We start from the raw sequence: 14416 nt of genomic DNA, 5'->3' as shown, positions 1-14416 counted from the left end.
CAATGTGTTAACCTTGGGTTTAACTTTACCTTCTGTATACGCAAATCCAATATAAATTATGATGTTTAATCTATGCAGAAGCTTTTAATTTGCTGTAATTTGATGAGAAAACAAATTACCTGTTCATATGCAAATTTCAAATTCTCAGTGCTCAGAAGCAGCAAAAGTTAATTCTCTTAGTATGACTGATTCAGAGCAGTAGACAACTGAAAATTATTCTTGCTTTTAGGTGAGTAGTTAGCCCTCAGCTAGCAGCAGTGGGAGACAGACCTCACAAATTCTAGGTATTTTTTTTGTTCTCCCTGCATTTATTGGTAGCCACTTCCTGTTTTTAAGTTACCCACGTTTCATTTTATTTCTGAAGGAAGACTTATATGAAGTTGATTCTCATCTTATTAGAAATTATGGAAAATCTGCCTTTTCCTGTAAAAAGAGCTGTGTTCCTGCTTTTTAAAGTGGTTCATTCACATCTGTCAGTTGCTATAGAAATATTTATGTCTCTGTTCCAGTGCTAGAATGATGACATTATCAACACAGGTATTTTTTAATACTAAGACTTAAATAAACATTTAAAATAATAAGAGATTGAAAGGTATTAAAAATCTCAGATTTTTTTTTATTGGATTTTAGTTGTATTTGCTTCAAAGGCTTTTGCCTAACGAACAAAATTAAATGTCTCATAGCGAAAATGAGCTGTCAATGGAGTCAAGGATTTTTTGCTGTTCATAAAAGGTGCATGCTATTGCAGTGTGTCTGTTCCAAATGATAACCATATTTTGGTATCTTAAGAGCAAGCGTTTTTTCTTGTACTATTCTGGATTCAGAAGTGTCAGAACATGAAATTAACTACATTTTAGTGTACATTAAGCTGCTAGCATATGTTACTTTTCATAGTTAAATATAATCAAATTTAATCGTGTTTCTAACATCTTCAGGCAACACGTCCAGACATGATAAGAATTTTGTCAGCAGCCCTTCATGTAGTGCTGCGCAGGGATATGTCACTCAACCGAAGGCTTTATGCGTGGCTTCTAGGTAGGTTTGTATTTCATTTTGTTTTCCAGTAAAAGTGGAGGAAGTATTATATGCTCATTAGCAGTATTTTAACATGCTGCAGAGAAAGATTATTGGAAAAATACAGTACTTAGTTTGTATCGTAAAGAGAGGCACTGTTTCTTTCCATGGACGTAAAAGATGAAGAACGCTCTTTCCTGTTATATAAATGTGAAAAATATAAAACAACAACCAACCCAAAACCCAAATAAACAAAACACATCACGGTACCATCTACTGGGAAGAAAATTAACTCTGTCCCAAACAAAACCAGGACAATAAATTCTTGGTAAATTTTTCTATAGCAGCAACTGTAGGCCAGATTCAGGGGTTAGGGCCTGGTGCACTAGGCCTGCATAAATGGACATTGGAAAGCAACCTTTGTCTCACTGGAAGCTTAAAATGGCAAAAAATAGAGAACAGGCATTATAGAGTGTAAGTGTCAGTTGGAACACAACAGCATAGAAGAGATAAAAACAAAAGCATGTTGAAAAATGTTGATATTACATTGATGGAGGCTTGAGCATGAAAATTTTAAACTGTCTTAGAGATTTGCATGTTTGAATTAAAGAATGGCCAATCTCTTCTGTTTTCTATGTGACTAGATCATTATTTCAGTGCCTTACTGAAGTAAAAATCAATCAATACAGGATACGCACTTTTATGCCTACCAAATGGTAGAATATAGATACAATACATGTTTAATTTTTTATATGAAACGGGAGACTGGGTATAGAGAAAGAAAAGTGTTTCTTTACTTGAGGGGAAGACTGGTTTACTGTCTGCTATTACCTTTTTTCGTTTGACTTCCCAGCTCACCAGCAAGCATATATGTGCTTCTCAGGCTACCCAGGAGCCTTGATGCTATTGTATCTTTCCCAGCTCATAGTTAAGACATCAGATGCAGATAGCCTGTGGGTGACTGGGGAGCAAGGAAGTAGTCAAGGGACATGAGAGAGAACTGACGTTACAGAGGGAGGAGTAAAAGTTAGCAGAAGAGTTTTGCGTGACAGGATTGGTTTTGTTGCTGTAGGTGTTGCAAGGATCTAGAAGATAAATATGGAAAAATCTCAGCTTCTTTACTTTTATCATTTCTCAAGACACTGACTTGCAAATTGGTCATCTCTTTCATGCTCCACACCTACATTTTCCAATTTAGGGGAAAAAGATTCCAGATTAAGCACTGGACTGATGTTTCATCTAAATTTGGTGGACTAGATATGTCTTGTTTTGCCATCACTGAAAAGGATATCTTATGTGTTTAAAATATCATGCTGTTTTTTGTTGTGGAACCTCATTCTACAACTGTTTCATGAGCATATTCCCCACTGAAAGCTAATATAACTTCAGAACATAGTTTTATAGTGCCTGTTCCTGGTCCTTTTTTGTGAAAACCTAGTGCCTCCATTTGCCATGTATTCAGAGAAACCTTCTGGCAAAATAGCTTTTTTGCTTTTTTTTTTTTATTTTTTTTTTTAATTTCTATTTTGACTCTGAGGTGCTCTTATTTTATTGTGATATTCTACTAATGAAACATCAGGGCACAGGGGTTAGTTATGTCAGAAGACCCTCTGAAGTCTGATATTCCATATGAAATTATTTAATTTTAGTGTTAGCTATTTCTTCCTATTGTTTTATAGCTAGGAGTGGTCTATTAACATTCTCTAGGCATAAAAATCACATTTCATCACTTTAAGTACAGATTAGCTTAACCATTGTTAACAGTGCTTAAGTTACTGCTAAAGGGCAGGGATCTTCTCAAACTTGCCTTGTTTTTGTTACTTCAGGACAAAAACTGTGGAAAACACTTCTTTGGAATGGGGTCATATCCTGACCAACTTCTTGATTTTTTTTTTTTTCTTTTTAATTTTTTCTTTAAGCCTATTTTTTTGTAGAATAAAAGGTTTAGTTGGTAAAAGAAAAGATACAAACTTCCAAAACAAAGATCTATCTCCTTCATTTAGTTTGTGTAATATGACTGATATTCTCTCTAGGCACCTTAGTCATGTCAGAGTGTTTTGCTTATTATCTCTTTATATTTAAAGTACTGAAGTTTGTGTTCCCATAATATTGAATTACTTTTGTTGGATGGGGTTTCTTTGAATATACTCTAGGACTATGTGGTTTGTGCAATGTTAGCATTTATTTCTTTTGTACAAGTAGTAATTAGGTTAATAATGTTGCATAAAACTAAAGGTTGCAATTTGTGTGCAAACTGTTTGCATGGAAGTATCACTTAGTTTCCTGCATTAAACTCTGCAAAATCATCTTTTTTTTGCCCACATTACTTGGACTTCATCTTGGTAAGTTATCAACTCTAGTGTGTTATTTCTAATTTAAAGAAATTGGCAAAATACTCTATTAAGAGACAAATATTTATTTGCCTTGTCTTTTCTTTGCTTGAAGGTTTTGATAACAATGGTGCCCTTATAGGACCCAGAAGTACAAGGCACAGCAATCCCGAGGAACATGCCACTTACTATTTCAACACCTTTTCTAAGGAGATGTTAGTCCAGGTATCTATGCAATCTTTTATTGTGGATTATATATTCATAAATGGATGCTAGTCAGTCTTTATGTTTTGACTTACCTTTTCAATGTGACCATGTATTTTCTATCTTTTTGTGGTATTGTGTTCTAAGCTTCTAAAATCTTATCAGAGGAAAAATGGAGACATGCGATTTCTTTAGTATAATAGTATGATCAGGACAGATACTAGATTTCTCTCTCTCCTCTTCCACACTGAATATATAGCATACATGGAAGATATTTGATTGTGAGCCAAGAACACTGCAGCCTGTTTTTTCATAAAACTGAATTGGAGAATTCTCTTCTGTAGATCTGGAAACTCCTCTGTCTCTTGGGAATCGGAAAAATTTTATCAGATAGAAGGTCTGAGTAAGAAAGATCTTCCTTACCTCTAGGCAAGGGGAATGTCTTTTCTGCTGTCCAGTGGCAGTCAGAATAGTTGAGTAGATTGGCAGTCAACCTATTTGATCTCTAAAGCCTTACTAAGTGAGCTGGGATCACCTGGCCTCAAGAACTGTGCTCCTCCTCTCACATTAATTAAAGCATACAGATGTCTTTCAAGATGCTGTGAATCTTACCTTGAAATCAGGAAGACATTTTATCATTAAAGCAAATTAATAAGTTCAGGATTTCTCTGATATTCAGTCAGAATTGTGGCGCTGTATATAGGAATAAATGGGGATTCCGGTATTAATAGCTGACATAAGAATATTTAGCTCATCACAACTTAAAGCTGATATCTAGTACAAAGCTGGCACTTTCACTTTTATCTTAAGGTAATGAGATCTGCTTTTCTGCTGATGAGGAAGAGACTGCAGGATTCCAGTGCAGCAAGGACCTCCTTGGTGCACTCTCACCCTTGTTTTGTCACCCTTCTGCCTCTGATGGTTTAGAGCTTATCCAAGTCTAGACAGGCTTGAATGGGTATAATTTTACTTGTACCTTCTGTCTAAAGTGTGTTGAGTTTCTAGCGAAATATAGGCATTTGTTAGTAGGTTGCAGTCGTCTTTTTAAATCTGATGCTCTTTCTAGCTTAATCAGTGTCATCAGAGCTTTTCTGGCTGGAAAGATTAGCAGTGGTATAGAGTTGATATAGTCTGTTTGATTATTTTTCTCTTTTTGGTAGCAGGCGCTGCTGCTGCAGTAGAATGGAGAGTGTCCAACTTTTATAACAGGGATAATTCACTTGGTTTTTGCTTTCAAGTTTTTTATAGACATTAAAGTCAGTGACTTGCTCTAAAAATTGCATATGCCTTCTAAAATCATTTGCTGTCTTTTGGAAGATTTGAAAGTATTGCTTCTTTCTGCCTTCTCTATCAGTCTGTGTGTTCTTTTCTACAGTCCAACCCATCTTACTCATTTTATACAGTGTACTGAAAATTCTGACCTACAGGCATATTCAATACAGCAGGGTAATCCTGACTGATAATACTTGGTTTGTAGCAAGGTCAAACCTGTTTTCCTGCCCCTTCTTTACAGTCTCTCTTCTTTGTCCTCCCTTTTTAGAAGCTGTGAAAGAGACAAACTAGTTTTGGCTCAGACAGTGAAGGCAGCCACAGAGAGGAAGCTAAGCAGAATCTGTGGCAGTTTTGTTTGCCTTTTTTTTTTTATTTTTCAGGTCATTCCCTAAACTACTTCTGTGTAGAAACTCAGTTTTCCTATTTGTTTTGAAGTTGACATTGCTATCTAGTCAACTTAGTCAGGAGAGTTTTCTGCCATATAGATCACTGCTCAGTCAGGCTGGGTATCAGTCAGCAGGTGGTGAGCAGTTGTATTCTCTCCCCTTGTTATTTCTCTTATCATTATTATTATTGTGGTAGCAGCAGTGATTTGTGTTATACCTTAGTTACTGGACTGTTCTTATCTCAACCCATGGGAGTTACATCTTTTGATTCTCCTCCCCATCCCTCCGGAAGTGGGAGGGGGGAGCAAGCAAGAGGCTGCGTGGCTGACTGGGCTTAAACCAAGACATTGATATATCCCAGGTGGGCAGATTATTATTTATTAAGCCCTTAATATCTACATGCCTTACCTTCTCAAACAATTTCTTTATCACTTTTTATGTCTTCTTTTATTCTTGGAAAACTTTGAGTTGGTATCTGTTTATATCTTATTTTGACTTTCACTATATATGCGATATCATGTTCTGTTCTACAGAAATATGAAATATACTCTCAGGCAAAGTTGAGAGAATATTTAAGCATGGAATGAGCTGCAGTGAGATGAAATAGTGGTTCCCCCCTACTGAGAATTTTCCCTTTATGCATAGCTTTTATTGCATGTTTCTTTTAAAAACTGTTTTCTGGTCTGTGTTTTGTTTTCCTAATATGTTTTTGCTCTTTGCAGGCAATGGTTGGAATATTACAAGTTAATGGGCATGGAGAAGAAAGCACATTAATGCAAGACTTAAAGCCTTTTCGAATTCTTATCAGTTTGCTGGATAAGCCTGAACTAGGTAATTTTCATATTAACTTCTAGTCTTTAGCTTGTATTACATGGTTTTGCTTTGAGATTTTTTTCTGTCTTGTTGGTCAAATTGAAAAACCTGTATTCTTAGTACTAGCAGGTTAGCTAGTTTTCTTAGATCTTCCCATCTTTGTGTATGTTTTGTCGTTACTGTATTCATTAAATTTTACCTAATGCAATTTCTTCTACTTTCAGCAGAGGAAATTTTAAGTTAAAATCATGGGGAAAACTGACTGCATGTTTTAAGAAATGCAGATTGGAACTTTTCCATTTCTTTAATTGAATAAGTGGCTTTCACTATTTTAAATGTCGGCTGTTGCTTTTGAGCAATAATCTGATCTTTCTTCTAATATATACATTGAGATGAGAGATACTAACCAGAAAACTTTATCTTCAGAAGATTTCCTTTAATTATTATTTTGTGGGTGGTTTCGGAGTGGTTGTTGTTGTGTTGTGGGTTTTGATGTGCTGTTTTTTGTTTGTGGCTTTTTTTTGTTGTTGTTGTGGGTTGTTTTTTGTGTGGTGTTCCCCCTCCCTGCCCTCCATAGCTAAAAGCATTTAAATGCACTTTTTAGCAGGTGTGTGCAGAGGACTATGGGGTAAAAGTAGATGATACAAAAGTATTTGCAGCTGTTGAGTGCTGTGTATCTTGCATTTCTCCTCGGAATGACAGTTCTGGAGGTGACTGAAAAATGTCAAAGTAATTTCTGAAGTCTATTCTAACATTTGGAGGCAGGATAATAAGAGCATAAATATGTAACAATTGAAAGAGTACAACTTGAAAGGAAATGGTTAAGACAAACCACAAAGAACTAAATGTTGTAATTTGTAATCTTCCTGGTAATTTGTGATTCCTAGGGGTCAGTTTAAATTTTCAGAGGCAGTCTGTTCGTTAAGATTTAATGAAGGAAGCAGAGCTATGAGGATTCTTTCAGCAAACTGAGATGGAAGAAGCTGATAGGATTTCTACTTAACCCAGTGCACTTTCACTTAAGGCAGCACAGTGGTGCTAGGAGAAGGCATGGAATAGCAAAGGATATTTCAAGCAGAATTACTTTGTGAACTCCTTTCAAATTATTTTTCTTTCGTCAAACTTGAGATTTAGCTCAAATCAGAAGGAGGTGCTATTTCAAAAAGTATCTTGCAGACTGTATTTGCAATTAAAGCAAACCTGCCTCAGATTAAAAGGAGGGAAGATGCTAAAAATATTTCAGCTTGTATTATAGAAGATGCTCAAAGTATTTTACCTCATATTTGCATTTAAATAGTTGAGTATGTTTTCCATATAACAGCATGTGCTAGTTTACGGGTGGGCATTTGAAAGCTACCTTTGATCAGGAATACATGTAGTCATGTTTACATGTTGCTGAGCTAATAATCCCCCAAAGAAGGTATGTTGGTTTGAAGAGAGGCTATACTGATGTGACTGTGCAGCTTTTGAACTAGGTTTGTTTGTATCTAGCCATCATTCCTATTGTATGGGAAAATAACTGTGTTTGTATACTATGTGGCAGTACGATTGACTGTGTATTTCTGGAATGCAAAAACACTTCTGAAATTGATGTAATCTGTGAAATTTAACAGAAGGAGTTTTATGGTTTCAGTGACCAAAGCTAGCTAATGATCTGGATTTTTTTTTTGGGTGTGGACTGCTAGTTGTGCTACAATGCTAAAGACTGTTATTGCTGGTATTTCTCCCTAGGCCCTGCCATCCTAGAGGATGTATTGATCGAAGTGTTTCGAACATTATATACACAGTGCAAAGCAGAACTGGAACTTCAGGCAGAACCTTCTTTCAACAAAGATCACACGCAGCTAAGCAGGTGAATAATGAGTATAATATAGTTTGTACTAAGTAATAAATTCTTTTGCTGAAGTAATGAATGCGAAGCCTGTGGAACTGTGACCCTGTTTCTTTATGATACAGGATCCATTGAAAGTAGTTGCACTTCTGTCTTCAGTGCAGATGTTGAATGTTTTACTGATACAGCTGGAAGTCAGTATGTCAATGGTGTAGATGAGTTTGGTGTTCCTTACATCTGTGTTCACAAGAAAAAAAAAAAGAGGATTGATGAGTTCTCTTGTAGAGAAAAACAAACCCTGCTACAAGACGGCCAGACAGGAGATAAAAAGAGTTGCAGGGTTTGAGTTGAATATCTTAAAAGCTGGAGAGAAGAGGGAAGTTCAGAGCTGGTGGGGAGAAACAACTGTAGGAATTAGTATGGGAAAACAGATGTATTAAAAATGGGGTTAGAAGACAGATTAAAGAAAGGATAGAGAAGAAACCTAGCAACTGTGAAAAGTCATTGATGTGAGGAGCCTGAGCCCTAGAGCAACAACTGCTGTAGGGATGCGGGAGGATAATTTGTCAGTAAACTCACAGTGCTATGTAGTTACGTAACTTGGAAATGAAGTATAAAAATATAAAATGTTCTCTTTATTTTCTTACAGCAAACTAAGAGAAAACAAGAAAACAGCAGAATTGATTAAAACTGCCAATCTTCTCTTTAATTCCTTTGAGCCTTATTATATGTGGGATTATATTGCTCGTTGGTTTGAAGAATGTTGTAGGTATGTTATAATACTTTGTATACATAAAGTTGATTTTTTATTTATAAGCTTTTTTTTTTCTTCAAATAAGTTATTCTAATGTGGTCATTTGGTGTGTAAGTTTTTTCTTTCCCATCCCTTTAACTTCGGTCTTCTGGCCAGTTTCAATTAAATGTGGTTGGTAGTCTCAGCAATGTGATTTCTCACAAACTTGGTGTCAAGAGACAAGAGTTAGCACCTCTGCTGAAGTGGAGTCCAGAGTGACCTCACCACTAGTTTGTTTTGTTCTGTCTGTCCAGCACAGGATTACTCACTAGGTGTCTAGCAAACCTGTCAGCTTTACCAAGTTACATGTAGAATGTATTAACTTTTTTCCCCACACTTTTAGGGAAGAAAAAAATGCGTGAGTCCTGCAAATGAGGAGAACATATATTAACTGGAGGAAAGTGGGACCAAGCAGAAGTTGTTGCTGTGGCGAGGGATAGGTGATGTAGGGATTTCAAATGAAATTTGTAGAGGAGCGTTTGGAGGTTTTTTGTTTGGGGTTTTTTAATTATTTATGGATTAACTTAATAGTGTGCTTTGGACACTAAGTTGCATATGAGCCAACTGTATGCTCTTATAAGTAAAGAAAACTGTGTCTTGGGTTGTTTCAGCGGCAGTGTATGTGAAAAGAAGTTAATTGTCCTTTCTCTTAGTGTTTCTGAAGTCACATGTGGAGCATTATGTCCAGCTTTGGGCACCCTGCTTGAGGAAAGTAAAGAGGCTCTAGTAAAGGACTGCTAAGATAGTCAGAGTTATAGGACACTGCATGGGAGGTTGAGGTAGGTGAGTTGGATTTAGCCTTGCAAAGAGGAAGCTCAGATAGCAGCCTGTGACTGGCTGAAGAGCATTTAGAAAGCTGATACAGCCATACTTTTGGTAATGGCTGATGGTAAAAGAAGAGACAGCAACAAGTGTTGGCTTGGAGATTCAAGCTGGACTTTCATAAAAGCTTTGCTAGGAATATAGGGCAGCAGTGGAACAGGGTACCCAGGAAGGTTGTGGAGCTTCCATTGGAGATTTCCAAGACTCTGGTAGACAAAATTGTGGATGAATTAATCTAATGTTGTTAGTAGTCCTGCTCAGTGTGAGAGATTGAACTAGATGAAATCCTTTCCAACATGTCTGTGACTTAATTTTCGTGTGTTGGACTGAATCGCTAAAGAACACAGTTTACAATGAAGTAAAGCAGGTGAGAATTTCACTACATACAAGTCGATGTTACTGTAAGCATGGATGCCAGATTGCCTTATTAATAAATAAATAGAATCTGGAGAATGTTTTTTTGTTGGGTTTCTTTTGTTTGTTTTGGTTTTTTGTTTGTTTTTGTTATTTGTTTTGATTTTTCTACCTCAGCTGATGTGTTACATAAGGTATTGTCTTGCTTAAAATGATGCACCATTGAATGAAAACACAACCAGTTCATTTTAAACTGTGAATTTGTAAGTTATTGTTATATCATTTAGTCTGATTGTTGAATCACAGTTATTGCTTTTCAAGTGATTTAGATATCCCTCTGTATTTGTCTTGGGCTTTGTCTAATGATCTTCCCCCTACTAAAAGTAGACTTTCTTATATCTGGTGTTTTCTCCCATCTAAGTATTGTTCCCTGCTATTGTGCCTTCTCTTGAAGCTATTTTTGATAAGTAAGTTAATTCAAGTGATCCTTTATTAGATACTAGAGCTGAACAAATCTCTGAGCAATTTCTGAAATGGTAGAACTTTCTGGGTAGGAGCACAGAATGTGAAAAATCTGTGTTATGTCTTATACAAATGGACCATTTCATTCATTGAACTGTAAAGCAGGCTGCTAGTTTTATGAAGATAATTATCTGTTGTTAGAGAGATACAGTATCCCAGTGGAGGTGTGGGCTAAGTAGTGTGCTACTTCTCAAATACAGATTATTGACAGAATGCAATTTAAATATGATTTAAAACATCTTTTGATAAATATTTACTGACACTATTTCAGACTTGGTTTTTGTAATGCTTCTATTTTTTCAAATCCTTTTTTTTAGTCCTGGCACATATGTTCATGAACCCTTACAAAACAGAGGGAAATGATTAGCATAACTAACTATTGCTGAAAATGTGACCACCACCAACCCTGGCAGAATAAATGGAGAAACAAAATATTATTCATTTGTTCATGTCCGTTGCTTGTCGTATTTGCAAATTGCAGCCTGGTTTCACAGAGGATTTGTGTTCCATCTTCAGTCAGAGGGAGAGCTCAACAGAATTATGAATTCCTGTCTAGTAAAACAATGCAGTCAGCTGAAGTGGACATTTAGAAGAGCTTGTTTTGTTTTCCTCTTGCACAGCTTTAAAGCCTCATGGGCTTTTTATTTCACTTTTATTCGTCTTTATGTCAAGTGCTTAATGGCTTGGGTTTACATCTCTTCAAAATTATTGTTCTTCCAGTACCACCATCTCTTAATTCTGTTATTGGTGCCCATGCTCATAGTAGCAAGTATTGCATATGACAGAGTTTCAAATGCAATTTTCTGTAGCCTCAATTTCCTAATTTCATGAATGAAGACTGGATTACAGCAAGACTGGTTGCTGTTTTTTTTTCCTGAAAGCATGCAAGGGGCCAAAATGAGCTATTTAACAGCAAAATGACATAATCCTTATTTGTTTATAGGTATTCTCACTGATGTGTACAGCTTTGCATTAAGTTACAGAAACATGGCCGGTGTAAGGGGAAGGATAAATATCGTGAAACCCTATTTGAATTTTGCAGGAGGACTTTACATGCCAGACTTCAAACTGGGCCTGGAGGTGATAGTGAGCAGTCTGAGTTACCCCTGACAAATTTCTGCTTGTTAGTGGATTTTTTATTGGATATAGTTTCTTTGGTAAGAATTCCTTTATTTATTGCTAATACTTGGATTCTGTATATTTGTAGTCTACAGAAATACTATATCTACTCTATAAATAGTTTTTCCTGAAATTATATTGCCATAAAAGGGTGGATACCTTTAGAATAAGTTTTGGTTTCACTGCATGATTCTTAATAGACTGGTTGGATATAACCAAAGTGGGTTTTATAATGCTTATAACTGAAAATTTTGGTCTGTCCTTGATTTCTCTTCTCTAAAACTACACTGTATTAATTACAAGTATAGGCTTTCGTAGCTTGATATGCTAGTTTAGATGTGCAGCTTTCTTATAAGGCTTTTTTAATTGTCATGATGTGTCTTCTTTTTCTGTTGGCATTGCTTAATGTAGCAAAGACTGTTGGAACTGTTTTTTCTGTACCTGTCTTTCCTCAATTCTTTGCTTTCTCATTTCAAAGCCTACTAGAAGTATGAGGGTGCTGTGTCAGGTATGGCAATTAGCCTGTTTTTGCTTTTGTTCTTAATAACTTGCTTGTCTTTCATTCTCAAACTTTTATATTAAGGTTATTAAAACAATAGTAGTAGCATTCTTTAGCCTTATTGTTATGTTTTGCAATGTGTTTGTTGTGTAATGAACAGGATGTAGAATTCTGAAAAAGACCTGAATACTTCTATTTGTTGGTTACCCAACTATAAAGTTAATTTTTTTGTTGTTTTTTTTTTTTTTCAAGTAAAGCATGTATTTTTTATTCTTGAATGTTAAGATACTAATTTTACCTTTTCCATGATCCATATGTTTAGAATATTTACCATTTGTTTGACAGTGCCACTGTTTTAGAAGATAACATTCAAGGTGCAATTTCATGTTACAACTCATGAGCTTTACTATTACTTTTTTAGGAGACTTACATTGAAATACAGACAGAGCACTTGCCTCAGCTGTTGCTCAGGATGATTTCTGCATTGACGAGCCATCTTCATACTTTGCACTTGTCTGAGCTTACTGATTCTCTCAGGCTCTGCTCAAAGATCCTTAGTAAGGTTCAACCTCCATTGTTATCTGCTGGCACAGAAGGTATCCTGCAGCTTCCTAGTGGGCACAGCAGCTCCGTGAAAGAATGGGAAAATAAAAAGGTAACTGATTATCGTTTTGTAGCATCTTGGAAAAATGATTTTTGTGTGAAAAAATGGGCTAAGTCTGTGCTGAACTGCCTACAAGTCTTTAATTGCATTTGGTTTATCTAGATTTAATATCATACATATATAAATCACTTCAGAATCAAGGCCTAAGAACGACCTAATCAAGGTTTGAAGTTGTAAAGCACTTTAAGAGTCTGATCACATAGAAAACTGGACTCAAAGAATTCTCTATTTTGGTTATATATTTTCCTCTCATCTAACTTACATGCATCAGATTAATACCCATCAGTTATTTTACTGTCACTGTTCTTAGAATAATTTAGAAAGAAACAGAAGAAATAAACCAGCTAGCAGCTCTTTTCTCTTTTAACATTGTCATGTTTGTTTTTTGCAGACATGGCTCTGTAAGGTATGTTAAATGACATGTCTTGAAATCTGTGTTCTCCAGCTGAAGAAACTAGAAGAATATCGTAGAATAATTCAGGTTGGAAGTGACAGTTGCAGGTCACTGCTGAAAGCAGGGCTGATTTCAAAGTTAGATTCTACTTCAAAGCTAGGTCAGGTAACTCAGGATCCTGTCCAGCATAGTTTTGAATATCTTCAAGGATGAGTGATAGAATCATAGAATAGGACCTCAAGGATCATGTAGTCTAAACTTTCTAGGCAGGCATGACCTAGGCTAGATGGCCCAGCAATCTGTCCAGATGAATCTTAAAAGTCTCTGATGTTGGGGAATCCACCACTTTATTATTATTGTTATTTATTTTATATATATATACATATATAAAAATAAATAAAGCCTGTTTTGATTGGTGTTCCCCTTTGAACTTTCAGCAGCCTTTTTCTTTCAATTACAGCCAATTCTTATCTGGCCATGGCTTCTGTTAATAGATAGAGTGAAATTAATTACTGTATTCCTGATCTCTTTTATGTTGTATTTTATAAGACAGGGTCATCTTTAATGGATTACTAAAATTATTTTGTACATGTGTCCTGGGTTTAAACCACGACAACATGTTAACACAGGAGGCAGTGAAAGCTATCTCAGACAAATTTTTATTCTTATGCCATCTCTGGTAAAGCAAGATGTGATAAATATAATATATAATGATGTCTCTGTTTTTATTTATTCATAAAAGTTATTCAGATTTTTAGATTCTACTCAAATTTTGTATGTAAGACATATAGTGATTAGGATGTCAGACAGCAAGACAACCTCTAGCCTGCTAGATCTCAGGCAGTATCTGTCATTGCCAGTAAGGTAGCTAGATGAGAAGTGTGTGGGAGCGCTCTTTACCGCATTTACTCCCACTTATTCATGCATTTCTATTTTAAGTTTTCCTATTCACCTCACATTCTCACCAGGAAGCGAAGACTGTTCTACCAGTTACCGACAAGACTACAGGGAGTTGCAGCAGCCCAAAAAGCTGCTGTGGGTTCTTTTTGAGTAGAACTCATTCATCAGATTTGTACATAGTCTAAACTGATAGGGAATTAAGGTAAAAATGAGTCAGGATGAACTGCTGTTGCTGAAACAACCTTTCTTTCTTGTTTCTAGGTGATACTTTTTTCTTTATATTTGAAAATGGTTAGCAGTTTTTAAATGAAAGTTTATTTCTTCTTTTATAATTACAGCTTTGTATTTGAAAGAAATTCCTAACTTCCAGATCTCAGGATTGGTATATTAAAAGAAAGATGCTAGTTAAAGTTGTACCGGATATATATTTATGAATTACGATTCCATACGCATTTATCAGACAACTTAAGTCAGAGAGCATAAATTTTACTGAGAAATT

At 35.8% G+C, this 14416-nt stretch overlaps 1 protein-coding gene across 7 annotated transcripts in view; it reads left to right on the top strand.

Annotated features, from left to right (window-relative positions):
• The window catches only part of DOP1A (DOP1 leucine zipper like protein A), a 63569-nt gene that overhangs the window by 17773 nt on the left and 31380 nt on the right, over positions 1-14416 (top strand). For 6 of the 7 annotated variants that reach the window (XR_009726264.1, XM_061358349.1, XM_061358352.1 and 3 more), the window contains 7 exons: positions 936-1035; positions 3460-3569; positions 5929-6037; positions 7751-7871; positions 8500-8619; positions 11384-11498; positions 12381-12614. Coding sequence is in view for 6 of the 7 variants with exons in the window: in XM_061358349.1 (XP_061214333.1) it covers positions 936-1035; positions 3460-3569; positions 5929-6037; positions 7751-7871; positions 8500-8619; positions 11384-11498; positions 12381-12614 (909 nt within the window). In the remaining variant the exon portion in view is untranslated. The remainder of the gene's footprint in view (positions 1-935; positions 1036-3459; positions 3570-5928; positions 6038-7750; positions 7872-8499; positions 8620-11383; positions 11499-12380; positions 12615-14416) is intronic. The other variant, XM_061358353.1, reaches the window with a different exon arrangement.

This window comes from Neopsephotus bourkii, unplaced genomic scaffold, assembly GCF_033783945.1.
Source record: "Neopsephotus bourkii isolate Nb327-2 ecotype Australia unplaced genomic scaffold, CSIRO-AGI_Nbou_v1 NB_941, whole genome shotgun sequence".
In the NCBI taxonomy this organism is placed as follows: domain Eukaryota; kingdom Metazoa; phylum Chordata; class Aves; order Psittaciformes; family Psittacidae; genus Neopsephotus; species Neopsephotus bourkii.
This window is presented reverse-complemented; position numbering and strand designations above follow the sequence as displayed.